Genomic DNA, 21931 nt, shown 5'->3' on the forward strand with positions numbered 1-21931 from the left:
TCTGTACGATTAGCTGTACGATCAGCTCTGTCGGAGTCGCATCAATTTTGAAAGCACTTTGTGCACTACTACTTTTTGCAAGTTCAGGTACGACTTACATAGACACCTCTGCATGAAGTCGTACAGATGTCTTCCAAGTAGCACCTGAAGTCGGAATGAGATCTGATTTTGAAATTGTGAGAATTCAATTAACGTCGTACAGTTTCAAACTCTGATTCAGTGTGACCGAAGAATAAAGAGTGTAATTTCCAGCTGCGGCTGCGAATGGCGGCGTGGGTAGGGCTCGCACATGCCCCCTACCCGGATATGCAAAATTATATATATATAAATATATATATATGTGTGATTTTGCACACCTGTGCCGCCCTGTAGCAGACTGGAAGCGGTAAAAGAAGAATCACATCAGGCCAGTCATTGACTATGAATATATTTTATAAGTAAGAGACCCTATGTAAATAAAACGCTTTGCCCCAAATATAATTAAACCTTGAATCTCAAGTTCTTGGTCCCTTTATTTGATGACAATTACAGCGTGGCAACACTGACACAACTGTTACAATATTAAGACCTATGGTTGTACTGTTCAGGTTTTGGTTTCCAAGCTTCCACTCCTATGGAATTCATCTAATGCTTCTGCCTTCTTTACTGCCACATCATACCTTATATGCCTATGCCTTACATTCCTCTTTTGACATCTGTGCCTTCTTTACAGTCACTTTTTGGCTGTTGGCTTGTTTATTGAGATTGTAATACTGTTCGTATTTGAAAAAACTTCACATTTATAAAAGAAAAAGAAAAAAAAAAGACCTATGGTTAAGCTTTGAATCTGGCAGACTTTGCATTTCTATTCCAGGAGCTTTCTAAAGGCTCCTAGATGATTATACATTTGCAAACAAATAATGTGGATAAAAATGAAACAAATATCTTGCTGACAACAAAAGCTTGTAGACAATGAAACAAGTTTTTTTTCCATTTTTGTATTTGCTGGTAATTGTCTCTGCTATTGACTGTAAAACAAGTGTCCTCGACTATATGAGAAAAAGAAATCATATTCATTAAATCATAGAGTGAAAAAAAATGTTTACATACATCTCTGCTTCCTCCTTGCAAATATTGACACACTGGTGTCACATTTTGTCAACAGACATGTAAAATCAATATTACCATTAAATAAATATACAGTATATGTGTAAATATATATATATATATATATATATATATATATATATATATATATATATATATGTCAGGCTCCTGTTTTATAAGAAAAATAATTGTATAAAACTAACCTGGTATGCTGTGGTATATGTGGTATTATATTAAATATTGCAGATTGTCTAGCTTAGCAGCTACTGACATTATAACAGTTTCTAACATAAAAAGACACAAAGGCACGTAGAAACATATGATGTGTATGAATGCGACATGGTTTCAGAAACGTGATGCTAAAAGTAGCTGTGTGTCACTGATCTCTTAAATGGACAGGGAGTGTCACTTTTCCTGTAGCAGAGTGCATTTTCTGCTTTCATACTGATTCCTAAGGGGCTTATGCCAAATCCCAGACAGGGAGATCAAATAATTCACATGATCTTCACGAGGATCGTAGTCACTTAGAAAGAAACACTCTACAATTTAAAGGAACTTCAAAATGACCTTCACTTGCACCCTTAAAAGCAGAGTTCTAGTACAAAGAAAGAATGAAGAAAGGTAGAGTAAGTTATCAGAAAAACTCTTCATTCAGAGGATACACTTCTGCACAAAAAGTCTGTGTATTTTCCATAACTGCTGTGCAATTCCTGGCATTCGCTAAATCAAAAGGCTCAACATACTTAATAAAGTGAACCTGTGGGCAGCTTTAAAGCAAGCTCTCATTGACCTCTGTAGCTGCAGGCACCGTGGAACAATTCAGGCTTACTTCTCCTCTGGGTTCTCTTGGCTCCTCTATGAAACCAGGGCATTGAGGCACTGGACACTAGAAGAAATGCTGCTTCAGAAGATGGCATAGCTTTCTGCAGCATTTAGAAATTGACCAAAAAGAATAGGGCAAAGGGGATTTGTGATGTCATATGACACAAAAAATTATATAATTTACAAAATGTAAAGTAAGCAAACAGAAGAAAAGTCTTAATCAAATCAATATTTGGTGTGACTAACCTTTGTCTTCAAACCAGCATAGGTTCTTACATTTGCGCAAAAGCAGGGATTTTGTAGAATTAGACTCAGGTGTATGATTTACCAGTTACACCAAGCAGCTGCTAATGACCATCAATTTTATATGTTGAAACACAGTCATTAACTGAAACAGGAACAACTGTATAAGAGGCTTGAAACTGGACCAAACTCTGCTACTAAGGTGAGGTTGTGGAAGACAGTTTCATGTCATACATTGTGGCAAGACTGAGCACAGCAAAACACAAGGTAGTTATACTGTATCAGCAAGGTCTCGCCCAGGCAAAGATTTTGAAGCAGTCTGGGCTTTCAAGGTATGCTGTTCAAGGTTTTTTGAAGAAACGAGTAACATTGAGGACTGTACTTGAAGTGGTCGACCAAAAAAACTTAATGCAGCAGATGAAAGACACATCATGCTTACTTCCCTTTGACATCGGAAGATGTCCAGCAGTAAAGAACTAGTGGAAATCAGTGGAACCCAGGTAAACCCAACTACTGTTTAAAGAGGTCTGACCAGACATGGTCTTTGTGGAAGAATTGCGGTCAAAAGCATACCTCCAATATAGAAACAAGGCTAAGTGACTCAACTATGCACAAAAACATAGGAACTGGGGTACAGAAAAATGACAGCAGAAGCTCTGGAATGATAAGGCAAAAACTGAAATACTTGGCTGTAGCAGGAAGCAGTTTGTTCACAGAAAGGACTAGAGAGCTGGACAATAATGAGCATCTGCAGGCAACAGTGAAGCATGGTGGAGGTTCTTTACCAGTGTGGCACTGCATTTCTTTAAATGGAATAGGGGATTTGTTTAGGGAGGCATGTGATTGGTCCCAAATTTATTCTGCAGCAAGACAATGACCCCAAACATACAGTCAATGTCATTAAGAACTATCTTCCAAGTAAAGAACAAGGAGTCCTGAAAGGGATGGTTTGGCCCCCACAGAGCCCTGACCTCAGCATCATGGAGTCTGTCTGAGATTATATGAAGAGGCAGCAGGATTTGAGGCAGCCTACATCCACAGCAGATCTGTGGTTAGCTCTTCAAGATATTTGGAACAACCTACCTAGAAAAACTAATGCTGCTTTGAAGACAAAGGGTGATCACACCAAAATATTAATTTGATTTGAATTTCTCTTATGTTCATTTACTTTCCATATTGTTAATTGATAAAAATAAATTATTAACACTTCTATTTCTGAAAGCATTCTTTCTCATCTGCCTAAGTCTTTTGCTCAGTGATGTATACACTCACCGACCACTTTATTTATTATTTACCTGTTCAATTGCTTGGTAACACAAATTGCTAATCAGTCAATCTAATGGCAGCAACTCAACGCATTTAGGCACCTAGACGTGGCAAAGACGACTTGCTGAAGTTCAAACCGAACATCAGAATGGGGAAGAAAGGGGATTTAAATGACTTTGAACTTGGCATGGCTGGCAGTGCCAGATGAGCTAGTCTGAGTATTTAAAAAACTGCTGATCTACTGGGATTTTCACACACAACCATTTCTAGGGTTTACAGAGAATGGTCCGAAAGAGAGAAAATATCTAGTGAGTGGTAGTTGTGTGGACGAAAATGCCTTGTTGATGTCAGAGGTCAGAGGAGAATGGGCAGACTGATTTAGATGATAGAACGAGAACGACAACAGTACCTCATGTCAATATGGCCCTCTGAGGAATGCCTCCAACACCTTGTTGAATCTATGCCATGAAGAATTAAGGCAGTTCTGAAGGCAAAAGGGGGTCCAACTCAGTACTAGCAAGGTATACCAAATAAAGTGGTCGGTGAGTGTATATTTTCATCATTATTTCCTGAATTAAGATGGATGATGCAATTCGTGGTGTCTGCACTGTGAATGTTCTTGGTTGAGTGAATACAGGTTGGCAAACACAGATGTAAGTGTAAAAACTAAGTGAGTGGTAACTTGGAAAAAGGAAGATGAGGAATGCTTTCCTCCTGCCTGAAGTAAACTGATGACATCATACTCAATCCGACTTCTCAATGATCCTCTAAACAAACTTTAAAAACAGTCTATTAAACACAGCCAAGAACCACTGTTTGATCATAAATAGTACGTCTTTTCTATTACTGTATACTGTAGTGTGTTATGACTGTATTCATATGGACTTGTAAGGCTGCAGATAGATCTGCTGTAAAAAGACTACAGTGTGTGAGTTCTATTTTTAGCAACACATCAAATTCAATTTTATAGTTTTAACATGAAAACTTGCTTGTGGTTCATTGTAAAAGGCGATTCTTATTTATGCTTGTTTTTCAAACAACTGTTTTGAATTTAGCTTTGCAAGACATAGAGCAAATCTCATAAACAGCGGCAAACCTTAATTACACTTCAGGTAGTTTATATTCTTCACTTGTCTTTTGTCTGATTTCAGTAGCTCATCTAAAAATCTGCATTAAATGGTAATTACCGCAAAAGGAAAAAAGTTTATTTTAAAGAATATAGTACTTCAGAGCAACTATAATGGCAACCAGGCATAGGAAATCCATAGAGCATTGTGATTGAACATCCTATGCCTAAGCAGCTAACTGGCATCATTTATTATGCTTTTCAAATACAATCTCAGTGGGAGTTTGCCAAAGTATTTTTACATGTAATCCTGTAAAAATACTGATCATCACCTTGTACAGATTTAGACTTAAAGCCCAACTCCAGCTTAATCAATACACCTTTAAGTTGATTTTCCATGCTTCCTGGTTACAGCATGCCCACTGTTTTTCTGCTTCTCCACTGGAATGCTAAACTGGCACTTAATAAAGTCTGTATTCAGACTATGGGAAACCCATAACTTCCAGGATGGATTATGTCCAGCGTTATAAAGCAACTTTATCTGCAGATCAGGGGTAGTCCTTATCTTGGTGCCAATTAGCATTGCATATGGTGTTCTACATGCTGATGCAGCCCACACAGTAATACCTACTATATATTGACAAGAGAATAAATACTGTGTTTTTAGGCTAGGTTCAGACATAGGCATATAAGCAGCTGCAATGCAATTCACCTGCGGTTCGGCTTGAATACCAATGCATTTTTCAAGCAATGCTGGATCTCTCTCTCCTTAAGGCTAAACTTGTCAAAAACTCTCTTCCTGCAAAGCTGCTCAGACACATCTCAAAAAACACATTGCAATTGCATTCTATCTGAACACTTAACCATTTCCAATGTGGCTTCAATTCAATTCTAAAAGAATTCTAAAAAACAGATCACACCACATCAAACATGCACTGTGGCTGAACTGTAGGGTGAACACTCTCCATAGGAAAGAATTTTATTTGTCATGTGAATCAAATGTGTCCAAAAATGGATCAGTGTGAACCAGGGATTATTCCTAACATGTTACTGTACATTTGTTGTTACAGCTTTGGCAAATAACATATGCAGGCGCCTCCTCCCAGCTGCAGCAATGATAAGGGAGCCTAAACTCCCTTGTCACCACCATTGAGCCACCCAAACACTTTTCCACTCACCCTGTTCATGCTTTTAGTGGCCCCAAGTGAGAAAGCTACACAGCATGTCATCACTAGGTCTACAAACTGTTACATCTTCAAGAGGAAACAAAGTACCGTATTTTTCACTCCATAAGACGTACTATTTTCCCCCCCAAAAAAGGGGCAAAAATGTCAGTGCATCTTATGGAGTGAATGTGGAGCGGCCAGTACGGTATTTCCACTGCTGCGTCAGAATACCAGGCTGGCCGCTCAGCTCTGCAGCAGGACCTTACCTGTTCCTCGGTCTAGCGCTGCGCAGTCTTCCCACGCCGGCTTCTTTAGTGTGGGCTCTGGGCTTGACAGCCGGGTGCCTAGTGCGCATGCGCGAGAAGCGCTGCGCTTTGTGAATGGTACGGCGTCTTCTGGGACACATGACAGGTCCCAGAAGACGCCAGAGGACAACACTAAAGGGAGGACAACTCCGCGGAAGTGGGAGTGGGTACCTGTCAAATTCAGGTATCCACTCCACCTCCCTCCCCAAAGGTCAGCAGTCATCTCCTGTACTGTGTCCGCAGTCTCTGGTCATCTCCTGTACTGTGTCCGCAGTCTCTGGTCATCCCCTGTACTGTCTGCAGTCTCTGGTCATCTCCTGTACTGTGTCTGCAGTCTCTGGTCATCTCCTGTACTATGTCTGCAGTCCATTGGTTCAGAATATTTTTTTCCTTGTTTTCTGCCTCTAAAACCTAGGTGCGTCTTATGGTCAGGTGCGTCTTATGGAGCAAAAAATACGGTAAGTGATTTTTTTCTGGTATAATATCAGGGGATAGATGGTTACCTTCTCCTACAGCTCAACACCTCCCTATTGGTTCTTTAAATTGATGCCTCTTTGTCCATAGGAAGGACAAGACCAAGCTTGACATATACAGGAAAAAATCAAGATCTGCATACTACTTCAGTTGCCTATATCTCTGCATCTACTGATTATTTTGATATGTATTACTTAGGGCAACTTCTGCTTTTCCATTTGCTCATTTTAAATTTGGGACAGGTTTACTTTACAGCATATTTTACAAAAACGTAAACTTGTTGAGGATAATTTGGGTGGTGTCCTAAATACCCCTTACACAAGCAGCTGAGTGGAACTGAAATATAAAACTAAAATCAGATCCCAATTTGTAATGCAAGCTATTTTTTCTCTGCTCTTTCTTTAATTTGGGATAGACTACAAAAGAGTTAAAATTTTTGCTAGGCTTCTATTTATGTCTCTGACCCCCACTTGGGGGGATTTTCCCTCATTTCCTGTGTCTACAATGCCTATGAAAGAAATGGGAAGGATGTGGCTCTCACTGGGACAGGAAGTCAAAGACAGAAATAAAAATGTTGTTAGACCTTCCCCTTTCTACTAAAAATTTAGTTTTTTCTGTATCTCTGTTGGATAAATTTCCATTCACTTCTAGTCCTGACAGGACATTGGGTAAATCTCCCTAATACGTCCATAGACTGCAATAAACACCTGAAAAGTACCATATTTAACTTTCCCCTGTCCTGTCTAAAAAAATAAAAGGTTTGGTTGGAAGTAGACATAAAGCAAAATTTTGACCTGGGGCATTCTTCAAAGTGAAGCAGAAATGGGCCTCATCTTAGACTTATCATTTAAAGACTTCATTTGATTTGACATGTATAGAAAACTGCAAGTTATCACACCCTGCTCTCCATCCACTTTCTTTCAATGCACATTGGGGAAAATGGACTGAAAATATGTAATTTTTATACCCATGCACTTTTGCCTGTGTTGATGAGAGCAGCAATTTGCATGTCAACATGCCTGGTGTGAATGAGCCCTGAAAACAAAAGAGCTTTACAAGTGATTAATTTTAATTAGGAAAAGCATATAAGTAATTAATCTGAATATGACCTTACTGAAGTTTTCCTTCAGTGGGCCCACTGCTATTGCGATGACAGAATGGCTGGCTTAGACAAGAGTACTACATGTCTGTCATATTTAATGCCTTTCTTAAAGCCCAAGGCATTCTGGCATGCAACTTCAGCCGGCATCCTATATTTAGCAGATTAGATTGATTTTTGTTATTCTCTTAGAATTCAGTAGGAGATGTATGTTCTACTGCAATCTCCCTTGAGGTGCTATTTGATCTTGTGTGAAAATAACAACTTGTCATCATTAGGATCACAGGAAAATTTGATATTTGAACTACATGTATTGCACCACAAAGTCCTTTTATGCCATCCAATAACATAACGAATCTTGTAATATGAGCGCATAATTAAAAATATAAGGCGGTGCAACAAAGTGTTAACATCTTCTGACAATTACAGCTTGAGCTATGTTTATGATCTCGGCAGCTATAGGTTACTGTGCAATGACCTTGTTTAGTTCTAAATCCTATCCAATCATGTGAAAGCATAACGCAGGCTACCACAACAGAGCATGAAGGATACAACATAATTGCTATACCCAATGGATCTTGCTATACCAAGCAGACAATCAATCTTGCTTGTTAACGGGTAGGCAATTAGAATGTTTGTAATTCTGACTAGCTTCTTAAAGGAAGTCAAACGGGTAATAGACATTTTTTCTCCAATTTCACAGATGTTAGTCAATTGCTATGAAGCAGGTCAGTGCACAGGATAAATACATGTATGTCTGCAAAATTACAGCTTTTAATATAATGCATTGTGTCCTGCACTTGTAGGAGCTTATTTCTCTGAACCTCTCTAGCAGTTCACTCAGACAAAGACATAGATGGTAATAAGTTATCGATTTACAGAATCTATATAGCTGTTAAGATGACAGTTGGATGCCATCAAGCTAGAATGAAATCTCACAAAGTATATGTCAAAAACAAAAAGGAAATTAAAACATTACTCCACATGGTGAAGAGTTTTGGATTTATTGAGCATCACTCCCTAAAATTATGCCATCAGTCATTTTAAAACTCTGGTATAAGACCGGACACAATAAAGTACAATGTATGTGAGTAAGGAGCTTAGGGAGAGAGACTATTAAATAATGATCAAAGAAGTCAGCAGCTGCTGAAGACTAAAAGAGCAATTCTCATAATTGGCCAGAACAATACAGTGCAAATGATGTCAACAATGCTTTCCTTAAGAATTCAAAGGAAGATAAACTTTACTTGAATGAATAAGGTCAAAGAAAAGGAAGGTATATGCCAAGGGATAGCAATGCATATGCACCAGAAGTATGCCCAGATAAAAGCTTTCAAACTATTTGGGAGAGAGATATTCCCCTTTCTCCTCTTGAGGGAGGTCTCTTCCATGGCACATCAATGGCATTTATGTGATCATACTATAGGTACAAGTGCATTGCTGCTCTTTGGTGCCTAACTTGCTGTCCTTTGGCAGAGAACAGCATTAATATCACTTTGGACAAATATGCATCCAACCACTGGGTATGTGATAAAGCTTTCATTTTTCGAGATCGGGACATTTTTATGGGGTTAAAACGAACTGGAAGTTATCTCAGTGAGTCAATGGCTCTGTTTATTGGATACTAATGTATTGTTTTGGATGATTCTGGCATCCCTTGTGAAACTATACACCCCAGCATTATTGTAAGAAAATGTAATGGGTTTAATCAGCTATGACATACTGTATTTTATCTATATACTGTATTCTGGGTCATATATGTATAATACATATTTGTTATATTTTAAAGGTTTTTGCAATACTGTATACTTTTTCACATCTGCATACATTTTTTTTTAACTAAAGTAAAATGTACCTTTTTATGAATTATGGCAGGGCTGTTGACAACATTTTATTAAATACTATAAGGTTTTTGCCTTTACGTTTATTAGCCAGGAAACATTCTTCTGTGCAATTTTCCAAAACTAGTTTCACATTGCTATACACTTGTACAAAATATTAAAAAAAACCCCAAAAAACTAAAATATCATGGTGCAATTGAAACCAGATCAGAATGTTGTGGCGTTTGTAGTGTCTGCTCCTAAGCAGGATTTTAATTTAAAAGTTTAAAATGGCTGATGGGTTAGTTTCAATGTGATATGGTTCCTGCTGATAGCTGTGTCAGACAAATAACACCAGTGGTGGAATTTGTAAAAAAACTAGCCTTAGTATATAAGGTGATGTGTAGAATGCATTTGGCTAAATGGGTTTCAAATCCACTCAATTCGGGATGAGCAAAAAGATTTGCCAGACACTTTTAGGGTTCATTGAACTGTGTGTGTAGAATACATAAGTACTGTCCTTCAGCTCCATGGACAAATAATTTGGACCCAACATGTAGAAGATCCGCTTCAGTATTTGACCAAACATTCACAGCTAGCCATTTAAATTTAAGGTGATGTTTTGTTATTTAGATGGAAATACATATCTTTTCTCTACAATTGGTAGCATCCTTCTTACTTTTACAAAAGTAAAAACTATACAGGACACTTCTTAATCCTAGTACACATGATGAGAATATCGGTTGAATGATAGTCCATTTTTTTTGCATGCTAGTCTCATATCAAAAATGAATAATTTACTAAAGTTACAAAAATTCTCATAAGACAGAAAACATCTTCAGAAGTGATCGAATGTATTGTAATGTATTGTATTTTATTCTTTTGCTTCTGAGCATGTGCAGTCTTGCCCACTCAATTTTTTACAGACGAATACTGTACTGATTACACAAAATCATTACTTCTGTTATCGTGCAAGAAACTTTTTTGCGATTGTTCTTTTTAATATTTTTACATGAACTGTTGTGATCAACTCTCAAAAGCTGGGTGCGAATGATCAGATTATCAGACAATCAATCCAAAAGCAGAATTTTTGGTCCAATACTCTCTTGTGTGTATAAGGCTTTAGGATGATGCAAGATGTCATTATGTCTAAGTTGTGTTTTCATGAAGGTGCTAACAGGGGTAAAGAGGATAGGTTCTCATCATATTTGTTAGACATAACTTCCCAGTGCTATGGAAGCTTGAGGAAAAGATGGAAGACCATTTTATAAATGGGTTCCCAGAGTTTGTAGAATTGGAGTTTGTGAGTTTTGCTGCAGAACCTTCTTAGGTAGCAAAAGGAGAGGAAAATCCCTGAAAATATTTATTTTTACTGCATTAGCAGTACCATTTTAACAGAATCTCCAGATAATCAAAGCTGTACAACCTTTACTGTCTTTCATCTGGAAGGAATAACAGAGTTCTACCATTTCTATTATGACAATAAGACATATCTACCCTATTTATTTTAATATGTTCTGGAATTAAGGAAAAGGGTTGTCAGGAAAGGCTATTGCCAAGGTCTAGTTGTACCGTATTTCATGTCTACAACATGGTGCATGGAATCAATGTTGATACAATGTTATACATTATTTACTTTAAACAGGACTACTGGAAATAATGTAGATAGTATGTTCCACACTAAATGTGTCAGTAGAGTTATTATTGTATGATGACAAGCGGAGTACAAAGATTACCTTCTAATGCATACTTCATATCCTGAGCAAACAGGTTCCACATCACCTCTGAACTGAGCTTTCCCATGTTCAGTTCCTGGGGGAACCTGCAAGAGACAGATTCTCATTAGTCTTTTCAGACAGGTATTAGATACAAACAATGGATAAGCATCAAGATGATTTATTAACAACTAGCATGCATGTAACATTTCCCAAAATGGTAGCTTCTGGACACTTCTGGAGTTCATGATCTGTCTGTGTGACTACATGTAGCATTATCTATCTACAGTATTTATGACTGATGGACATTTGTCACAAGATGATAGAGCGTTCCACTTTCAAACAATGCAAACACAGCTTTCAGCTGGTATGACATCAGTATATGGGCAGTGTGTACAGCAAGTACCAAGCCTCTTAAAACAACATTGAGCTCCAGTTTGAAAGTATTAAATAAATATAATTAAAAAATACCGGTTGTTACTTTAAAAATGCTACTTACAAGTTTTAGGTCTCATGCGCACATGATGTAAAAAACACAACTTTTGCAAGTGTTTGACTTTTTTTGCAGCCACTTAATGCACCTCTATATTAGCCTATGTGTCCATGCACACATAGGTATTTACAGGCATTTTAGAAGAGGAAAATTTAGAAGCTGGAAAAAGATCACTACATGTTCGCTAGAGGAGTGTTTAAGCAGAGAAAAGGCTTGGCACACCTAAATTGCTTGCAAACATGCCTAAATTGCAAGCTATTGGCCATTGGCTAGGATAATTTAATGGCCAGTAGAATTAATGAATGCCCAAATGCTTGATGTGCTTTAAAGTCTGTGCAAAAAAAGACTTAAGCAGCATTTTTTCAGCTGTTTTTTTTTTTCTTGCCATGAGCAAAGGAGCTCAGAGGAGCATTGGCAAATTACCAATTTTCAGATCTGATGACTGACTTATTCTGCATGTGTCTGTTATTTTTCAGCTTCCTTTAACAAAACAGGCTGTCCAAAAGTTAGCCATTTAACATTTCATTTAACATTGACAGGGGTGCTTACAAAGGTCAGCTTTTATTCATTTATGTAAAACCTTTATCCCAAAAGGAAAAAAAAAATTGTGCTGTAAGAAATGTTAGTCAAGTCCATCTAAATCAGCATTTTCAGTCTGAGGAGAGGGTAGTGTTAGATGCACTAGCAGAGTGTCTTCATTGCTATTCCAACAGGTGGGCTGACACCTTAAAAGTGTGTTACTGGCCAGATCACCTAAACATAAAAACAAAGAAAAAGAGCCTAGAAGACACAATGCAGGTACCACATTTATAGATTTGGTATGCTGCAACAAATTAGTTTTTTTGGGGGATTTAAACAATATGCAAACTCAACATTTCATATTCCTGAGATGTGCCTGCTGTACCATGTACTTGTATGAAAAAAGTATCCAGTGCTCTTTCTATTGCTTACTTTGTGTGCAGTCCCTGTTGTTCCTGCCAGTCCCTCTGCCTTCCTATTAAAAACTGACCACATCAGACAAGAGACCACAGTGTGGTCAGTGCTTTAGTTCTGCTGTGAACTCAATGTGCTATCTTCCAATGATCAGACTTTGATGCTGACAAACCCCCCTAGCTCACCCCTGCTGTTTCTCTTCCCCTAGCTCTTACACAGCTGAGAACAGAGGGTATGTAATCACATATAAAAGAAAAAAGGTGTAAATCTATACACAGATGTTTTGCCTTTCATTTCTAGTTCAAACCAACTAGAATCAATCTGTCTTTGGTGACATGGAATCATTCTACACCTCTGGAAACACTGTATCTGTGTTAGCTTGTTTCTAATTTTAGTTAGGGTACAACACCTCTGGCTCAGGAGGCATGGCGTACTGGAGTAACACATGTTAGAAATCACATTTTTTCTAACTCTTAACTTGCATCTTTTTTTCTAACTTGATTAACCCATACCTGTATGATCAACACAATAACCCTTTCACTGCCAGGTCCGAATGTCGTTTGGACCTGACAGTGAGGCATTTGTACACACAATCCAGTGACTGCAGCCACTGGTTTTGTGTCTAAAAGTGACAGGCAGACTCCTGCCTTTCAGGTGGAAGCAGTCTGGTGGCTGCACTGCTACTCAATTGCTTCCACAGCCCCCGGTAACGGTGCCCCCCCTGCAATGCGTGCCCCCGCCATGTATTCTGAGCTCCATTTGCCCATCTGTGGGCCTGGGGCCGACATGGAAGATGCCAGCAGGTGGAGGGGAGAGAGGAGAGAAGACACTGCTTAATGTGACATCTATGACGTCACTTCTGGGTCACCGCTGTCACTTTCCCTGGCTAGAATAGCCACTGCAATACATCCAGTAGACCCAGAGGAGACATGCAGGGTCTTTTAGACCTTGCATGTCTCATTAAAGTGAATCTGTCACCTGAAAATCATCATATAGAGGACTTTGTGTCCCCTATCTGATGAAAAAAAAAAAGTTGCGTAAAAAAAAATTTTTTGTATTGCAAACAAATAAAGTTACACTCAGGCACAAAATATCCCCCTCCAAAAACATTTTTTGCCCCCCATACTAACATATACGCACGTATGAACATAAAACATCGATTGCAATACACGTTACATATCACCACACATGCCAGAGTGAGAGCAATAATTCTAACACAAGACCTCCTCCATAACACTAAACTGATGACCTGTAGGGACTTTTGAAGCATCGCCTATAAAAAAATATAGCGTACTGATTCTTGTCTTTTATATTTGACCAAAAATGTGGGTAATTTATTGCATTTGTTTGCTATAAAATTCACTTTTGTTTGTTTTTTACTGAAATTTTGCATTTCTTAGACCTTTACGGTAATATTAAAAAAGAGGAACAACCACTATTTTATTCTCTAGGGGGTCTACTTTCAGAAAATATATGTTTGGGGGGTTTTGTGTAACCTTCAGGCCTCAAATGACTTTTTAAATATGTGTGCAATAAATGCAAAAGTTGCATCAAAAGGTTTAAAAATATTAACATAACAAACACCAGATACATGCTAATTGTAAGTATATATATATATATATGTACAGAACTTTGGGTTTTGTTAAAGTGTGATAAATATATACAATTGGTTATACTTATGAGAATTTGCTATGATTGTTCTAAACCTTGTTTGATTGCCATGGATGACACATACAGCTAATATTTAGGACCTGCATATGTGAGTGTGCAGAGTGAGCAGTTACTATTATTGTACATTAATCACTTGTGGCACAGTGATTTATGTCTTGTGGGCAAAACAATTTGACAGACAGAGACAATTGCTATAGCATATTGGCTAGAAGCATAAGAATTCTATAACTGCAGCATCTAAAAACACATCATTTTTCATAGCATGTTTAGATGTGTGGTGTATTTAAATAATATCTTAGTTTGACTTTGTATTAGCCTCCTTTAGATCCCTACACAGTATGATTCAGACTGGGAGAAGAAGCTAAAACACTGTACAAAAGTTGCAGGGTGACAGGAGGGGAGAGCACACAGCTGAGCTCATCAAACTGCAGCAGAGAAAAAGGAGGTCAGATCCTGGCAGCGCCATCTGAAAGAGATAGTCAGTACCAAACATTGTCTGAACAAAATGACACAGAATATAACTGGATACTAACTCTTGAGGGATCAGGTATGGAGTAATGGCCATTGGTTTTAGCAGTTAGTAGGTCGTTAGTGAGTTTTAGTAGAGCAGTTTCTGTGGAATGTTGTGGGCGGAAGCCAGACTGTTGGTGATCAACAAGGTTGTTGTCGGTGAGATAGCAGTTCATACGGTTGTGAACAAGGCGCTCGAAAAGCCTGGAGGCAAACGGGAGCAGAAAGATGGGTCTTGAGTTATTCAAACAGGTGGGGTCCAGCGAGGGTTTTTTGAGTATGGGGGTAACCAGTGCATGTTTGAGTGGGGAGGGAAAGGTGCCCATGGAAAGTGAGAGTGACTCCATCCATAATGGGTATCTAAGAAAAGGATCGATGGGTGATCACCTAGCCCTACATTCCCAACTTACAAATTGGAAAATATATGTACAAACAATTGTTTTTTTTTAGGCCAGTTTCACACTGTTGTGCTGTGGTTTGGCTGCAGCCCCCATGTATCTGCAATTTTTGCACATTGTAGCAACAGTCCCATAGACTTTCTATTAGGTTGAATAATTTGCCGCATTTTCTGCTGCATCTTTTGTGTGCTTTCAGAAAACGCATCAAAAATATGCAACATAGAAAGTCTATGGGGCCTTGGCTAAAATCATGGGCAAAACGCACACGTGCTGCAGCCAAACCACAGCACAGCAGTGTGAAACCGGCCTAGAAGACCCACTTGTTTATATCTATTTTTTGCTGGATTCTGACAGCCATCTTGTGTATACTATTATGCAATAGCTGGCTATCAGTGGCTTGGACCCAGCTTTTTTTGTGCTAAGCAGATTAGTGCTCCTCTTCTTTGCTCTGTTCCTACTGAACCTGTCATCAGGCATCCACATGCTTGCACTGCATTAGCGACATTGAAGCAACACAGTTACAGCTCAGAAGCAACATGCATCCAGCATTATAGCGTGATTGGCTTGTTTTGCTACAAATATTATTTATTTCTTTAAGGATTTGTGTGTAAGCACTGCAGGAATTGTTTATAGTGTATAACTGCCACTGAGTTTCTAATAAGGCTTTCTGCAAGATTTTGGAGCAAAAATTTGTGAGCTGAGGCAATGAGTGCAATGAATTCATTCCAAAGGGGTTAAGGCCAGGGCTTTCTGCAGGCAACTTTGGTTGCTCCATACCAAACTCATCAAACCATGTTTTTTGGACCTAGTTTTGTGAACAAGAACACAGTCAGCATGCTGGAACACAAAAGGGCATTTCTTAACCCCCCTGGCGGTATTCCTGACTGCAGCTTGGGGTTAAGTTTCAGTACCAGAAGCAGTATCCCCAAGCTACACTTGGGATTACACTGCAGCATTGCTCTGGGATCCCTCGAGCACTTACCTTGTCCTGCGGTCCCGCGATGTCCCTCCTGCAGCGTCCCCGGCCATGTTCTCCGGCCGATGCGGGCATCCATCTTCCGGGTTCCATTCCCTGCGAGCGTTGGGACGTATCCGTCAGGAATTTAAAAAATTTTAAAATTTGACATTCACACAATACACCAAAATCTGACAGTGTTCCATTACTGTATCAAACCATTTCACATACATTTTGTCCCTAGTGCTTTGTCCAGTGCCCTGCCTGCAATTTTACTGTTCTTTGGAAACTGAGAAAAGTCCATGGCGTACAAAAAGCGTCCCTTTAGGTCAAAAGCGGTTTTAGACCAGCTAGAGAACAGTGATAGTAAATTAGAACCACTTGCATAATTGAGTGATAATGATTCGTGGGGAAATTCGTCATCAGACACTAAAAACGATTTTGCGACTAAGCTCAGTGATGTGCGAACTTGGCGCTATATTTCAAATTTCAGTGTCTTTGGTTTGATTACTGAATTATTGAATTAAATTTATTATATTATTTTTATGATTATTTATATTATAATTTATGATTTCATGTTTCAAATTTTATCATACCTGGGATGTCTACTAGACTCTTGTTCGGACAGATTTCAGTGAGATATTCCTAAAAATTACAGGCCCACAGTAAAAAAACAACATATTTCCATTGAACCGCTTTGAGTACAGAAATACTGACATAATCAGATCACTAGCGAGGTAAACTATTAAAAAAAAAATTTAGAAAACACACAATTGTTTAAAATGTCCCTCTATGTTGTAGCATGAACAGTATTCTCACTATATACATGTGAACTCCTTAATTTAAAGTGGTGTTCACATACTTTTGGCTATGAAACGTGTATATGCTATAGAAAAACATAAGAATCTTCCTTGTTCTATTGGAAATACCATTTACAGATGAGGTTTGATGGTTTGGGTATCTGGTTACCTAGGAAATAACTTAATGAGTCGAGGCAAATCTTTCATGTTAACATCATACAGCTTATATTAAAGACTAACTCCGCTTTTGTTGAGGAAAAAAAAAAGAATCCCATTTTGGGTGTTCAGAGTACATTACAAAGATTTTACCAAACTTTGTTGCAGATTCTTACATTTTTTCTGCATTGAAGAAAAATTTGTCTGATTATGGTCTCCCGTTACAGATTGTAAAGCGCTGAGCAAACTGTTGATGCTATATAAATCCTCCATCCCACACAGTTATTACCTTTTGTACTACCAGCCCCTCCCTCTTAGATTGTAAGCTCCAAGGATCAGGCCCTCCTAACCCTCTTGTATTGAACTGTATTGTTGCTGTATTGTCTCCTGTTATATTGTAAAGTGCTGAGCAAACTGTTGGCGCTATATAAATCCTGTATAATAATAATAACAATAAATTATGTGAATGTACAGAGTAAATCTGATTAGGAGTGACTTTTTTCATTACTGATCAGCAGATGCTCTTGAAGTGTTCTAATGAAGAAAGTTGCATTGTCAGCCTCTATTTAAAAGTAATAAACCCTTTGAGAGTAACACACCAAAAATGAAAATTTGGTTGCTGAGGATGCCTAACATGTGACTTGTGCAGAGTTCTGTGAAAATTAGGGAGCCAATCACACAAGCAGGAAATTTCTGGGGACTGGCGAAGTTCTGTACACTCACTGTGGACAGAAGGCCTCCAGGTTGCCATATTGCACTGAATTTTACACAAAACTACAGCGCTGCAGATTGACAAGGAAAGGTCATTTTTATTAATATTCAACTACAATATGGCTTGTGTAGCAACCGTATATTCTTTTTTATTTGCTGTTTTTTTCCCACAAAAGTGGAGTTACTATTTAATCAGCATCTATACATTGAGGTAGCTAAGGAGATAATGAAGTCAATTAAATGGAAATAGAACAACATAAATCAAACATAATAAATAAATGTGGGGAAGCAGTGCAGTGTATAGCTAGTTAATTAATGTAGCGAGAGCCTACAGGCTTAGCAGAAGACTTGCTCTCAGCTGGAAATGTTTGCTATCAATATAAAATTCTTTTCTCACCATGGACAAGCTAGCATTCAAGAACAAAACCTCTGAAACCATAATAAAGATATCCACCAACTTTCATCATATTGCTTGATAGATTAAAAGATAACTTCAAGCCTGGCATTTTAGGTCAATAACCACTCTCCGATAAAAGTAACAGGCTCATTTCAGTATCTGTTTCTTAGGCAGATCTCTAAAACTTCAGAAAATTGCAGAGCTATTAAAAATAACATCTTAATTCCTTCTGCAACATGATGTGAAAGAAATATTTTTGTCAGTTGGTATTAAATCAGGAGATCAAGTAGTTTTTTTGTTACGACAGTACCATTAGAATAATTACTGGGGTAGGGGAGAATGAGAAAAGCTTGTTCTTGCCTGCAGCAGGTTTTTGATTTCATTCTGCTAGCCTACACTCAGGTGCAAAATCATATTGAAGGTGTATGATGAGACATGCCAGAAATGTATTCACACAGACTTGCAAAGTTACTCATCCAAAAATCTGTTAGGAATATTAATATTTACGTATAAGGGGATAGCAAGGCTGATTACAACGGTGAAATGTGGCAGCTGACTACAACACCTTTATTCCTTCTCTTTGACATCCAAACATAATCTCTAAAATATTATGATGAATGCGGAAAGAGATAGGAATTGATTCAGACTTCTAAACTCAAAAAACTTTATTATGTTTGGAACTTCGTGACAAGGACTTAGTAGGTAAAGCATGTGCCCCTTGGCTAACAACAGTATAAATCAACCGCTTACCGTACTTAATAAAGTGGGTGAAGCAAAGTGTTAGAGATGAGAGTGCCACAAGTATACAACAAATCTAGTATAAGAATATTCATCTAGATAAAAAGTCAAAGCCAACACAGGATGGAAAACTCCCCCTTCATCATGGCCGAGAAACAAAATAATATAAAACCATGTGAATCAGAAGATCAAAAAACTGTGAGCATATAAAAGTATGGTGTACTGTTCAATCATGTAACCCTCTAAAAATTATTATTATTATACAGTATTTATATAGCGCCACAGGGTATGCTCAGCGCTGTACAGTAGCAGGGGAGACAGAACATGAGACAAGACAGTAACAATACAATACACAAGGGGTTCGAGGGCCCTGCTCTTTCGAGCTTACAATCTAGGAGGGAGGGGGAGGTGGTACAGGAGGAAATGGCTGTGGGGGATGGAGTGGTGGGAGGAGTGGAGGAGGTCAGGTGTTAGGTGAGGTTGGGGTAGGCTTCTCTGAAGAGGAGGGTTTTCAGGGTGTGCCTGAAGGTAAGGAGGGTAGGTGACAGTCTGATGGATTGGGGTAGGGAGTTCCAGAGGATGGGGGAAATCCTAGAGAAGTCCTGCAATCGGGCGTGGGAGGAGGAGACCAGGGAGCTAGAGAGTAGGAGGTCCTGTGAGGAGCGGAGGGCACGGGTAGGGTAGTATTTGGGTATCAGGTCGGTTATGTAGTTTGGGGCAGTGTTGTGAATGGATTTGTAGGTCAGAGTTAGCAGTTTGAATTTGATGCGTTGGGCAATCGGGAGCCAATGAAGGGATTGGCAGAGGGTGGAGGCAGATGTGGAGTGGTTGGTGAGGTGGATGAGTCTAGCCGCTGAGTTTAGGATCGACTGGAGTGGGGATAGCGTTCGTTTGGGTAGGCCAGTGAGAAGGGAATTGCAATAGTCCAGGCGTAAGATGATGAGGGAGTGTACTAGTTGTTTGGTGGTGTCTGGGGTGAGGAATGTGCGTATCTCGGAGATGTTGCGGAGGTGGAGCCTGCAAGATCTAGATAGCAGTTGGATGTGGGGTAGGAAGGAGAGATGGGAGTCCAGGGTGGGAGAGATGGTGGCGTTGATAGTAGTGATGGAGAGGATGGGGGGGGTGTGGGGGGGGGGGAAGACCAGGAGCTCGGTTTTGGATAGGTTAAGTTTGAGGAAATGGAGCGACATCCAGTCTGATATGTCGTTTAGGAGGTGGGCGATGCGGGCAGAGAGTGAGGGGGTGAGGTGGAGGGTGGAGAGGTAAATTTGGATGTCGTCGGCATAGAGGTGGTAATTGAAGCCGTAGGAGTGAATAAGTTTTCCAAGGGAGGAGATATAGATGGAGAAGAGGAGGGGCCCGAGGACAGAGCCTTGGGGTACCCCGACAGAGAGGGGGAGGCGGCAGTGTTGTAGGTGACGCTGAAGGAGTGTTGGGAAAGGTAGGAGGAGAACCAGGAGAGAGCAGCGTCCCTGATGCCAAGGGAGTGCAGTTTGGCAAGGAGGAGAGGGTGGTCAACAGTGGCGAAAGCCGCGGAGAGAGGTCGAGGAGCAGGAGGATAGAATAGTGGCCATTGGCTTTGGCGGTTAGGAGGTCGTTGGTGATTTTAAGTAGGGCGGTTTCGGTGGAGTGCAGGGGATGGAAGCCAGACTGTAGGGGGTCAAGGAGGTTGTTATCAGTGAGGTGGGCGCTTAGGCGATTGTAGGCCAGGCGCTTAAGGAGGGGAAGGAGCCGGTGGAGAGGGAGAGATTGAAGATGTGGGTGAGGGAGCGAATGATGGAGGGGGGGTGACTGGAGGAGCTGTGAGGGGATAGGGTCCAGGGGGCAGGTGGTGAGGCGGGCTTCAGTGAAGACCTTAGAGACCTCCTCAGAGGTAGTTGGGCTGAAGGAGCAGAGTGTTGGGGAGGTGATGGTGTGCGGGGCATTGGGTATAGTGGGGGGTAGTGAGGCTATGAGGTCAGGGGAGGGTTGAGGGGTTGGAGGAGGGCGGGAGGCTGGGTGGAGAGGTGGATTGCGAGTTGACAATGTCCTTATGGATTGCGTCAATCTGGTTTTGGAAGTGATTGGCAATCTTGTGGGCGGTGAGTGAGGTGCTGGGTGGAGGTGTCAGCTTTAAAAAGTCTATTCATAAAACATATGTCAACTATTAGTGTATGTAGAAGTAACCCCACACACAATAAAAGGCTATTGGGTTATCAAGCATATTATTTCCGTAAGTGTGCCGCACAATGTAAAGGACACATTATATATCATCTTATCCAGTCAAGTACCAAACTTCCAAAAAGCCCATAGTTCAATATGCATAGAGTAATGGACTTACCCACATAGAAGAAAAATATATTTTAAAAATATTTTAAAAATATTCTTCCCAAATATATTGCCATATATTTGAAATGCTACAATTTTGGCCATATTCAATATACTAAAAAAAAATTATATATATATATACACATATACATACACACTGCATATATATTTAAAAAATATATATATTTAAAAATATATATTCTTCAGATTTTTTTTACATATAAAAAAAAGGCATTTTAACATATATTTTTACATGTATTTGTAAATGCATTCCAAAAATGTAGATTTGTATTTTTAAAGACATACAGTATATTTGAAATGTATTTTTAAAAATATTTTGTAATAAACGCATTTCAACATTTTATATATATATATATATATATATATATATATATATATATATATATGTGTGTGTGTGTTTGTGTTGAATATGGATAAAATTGCAATATTTCAAATATATGGCAATATATTTGAGAAGAATATTTTTGAAATATATTTCAAATATATTTTTCTTCCATATGGGTAGGTAGTCTAATAACAATATGAATCCAATACATTGTAATAAAAAAAAATCCCCTGAGGATAAAGTAAGGACAATTGGAGCTCTAGAATGAGTTTATCACAGTAATATCATCCCAATAAATCTCAATTAGAATCAGCCAACTATTAAGAGACATTAGCCAAAAACCAGTGACAAAATGTTTTGCAATAAGTTTCATTAGTTATGTGATACATAGTACATTTGTTTGTATCTTTTGTACAAGCTGCAATAAAAACCTGATACTGGACAGACAACTGCA

At 39.0% G+C, this 21931-nt stretch overlaps 1 protein-coding gene across 2 annotated transcripts in view; it reads right to left on the reverse strand.

Moving 5' to 3' along the window:
• Window positions 1–21931, reverse strand: part of LOC149470057 (protein unc-13 homolog C-like) — a 434551-nt gene that overhangs the window by 208463 nt on the left and 204157 nt on the right. For both annotated transcript variants that reach the window (XM_089668057.1, XM_089668050.1), the window contains exon 13: window positions 11084–11169. In XM_089668057.1, the coding sequence (XP_089524183.1) occupies window positions 11084–11169 (86 nt within the window). The remainder of the gene's footprint in view (window positions 1–11083; window positions 11170–21931) is intronic.

This window comes from Staurois parvus, unplaced genomic scaffold (genome assembly GCF_062004578.1).
Source record: "Staurois parvus isolate SC_StPar_1 unplaced genomic scaffold, SC_StPar_1.0 ptg000054l, whole genome shotgun sequence".
NCBI classification, from domain to species: domain Eukaryota; kingdom Metazoa; phylum Chordata; class Amphibia; order Anura; family Ranidae; genus Staurois; species Staurois parvus.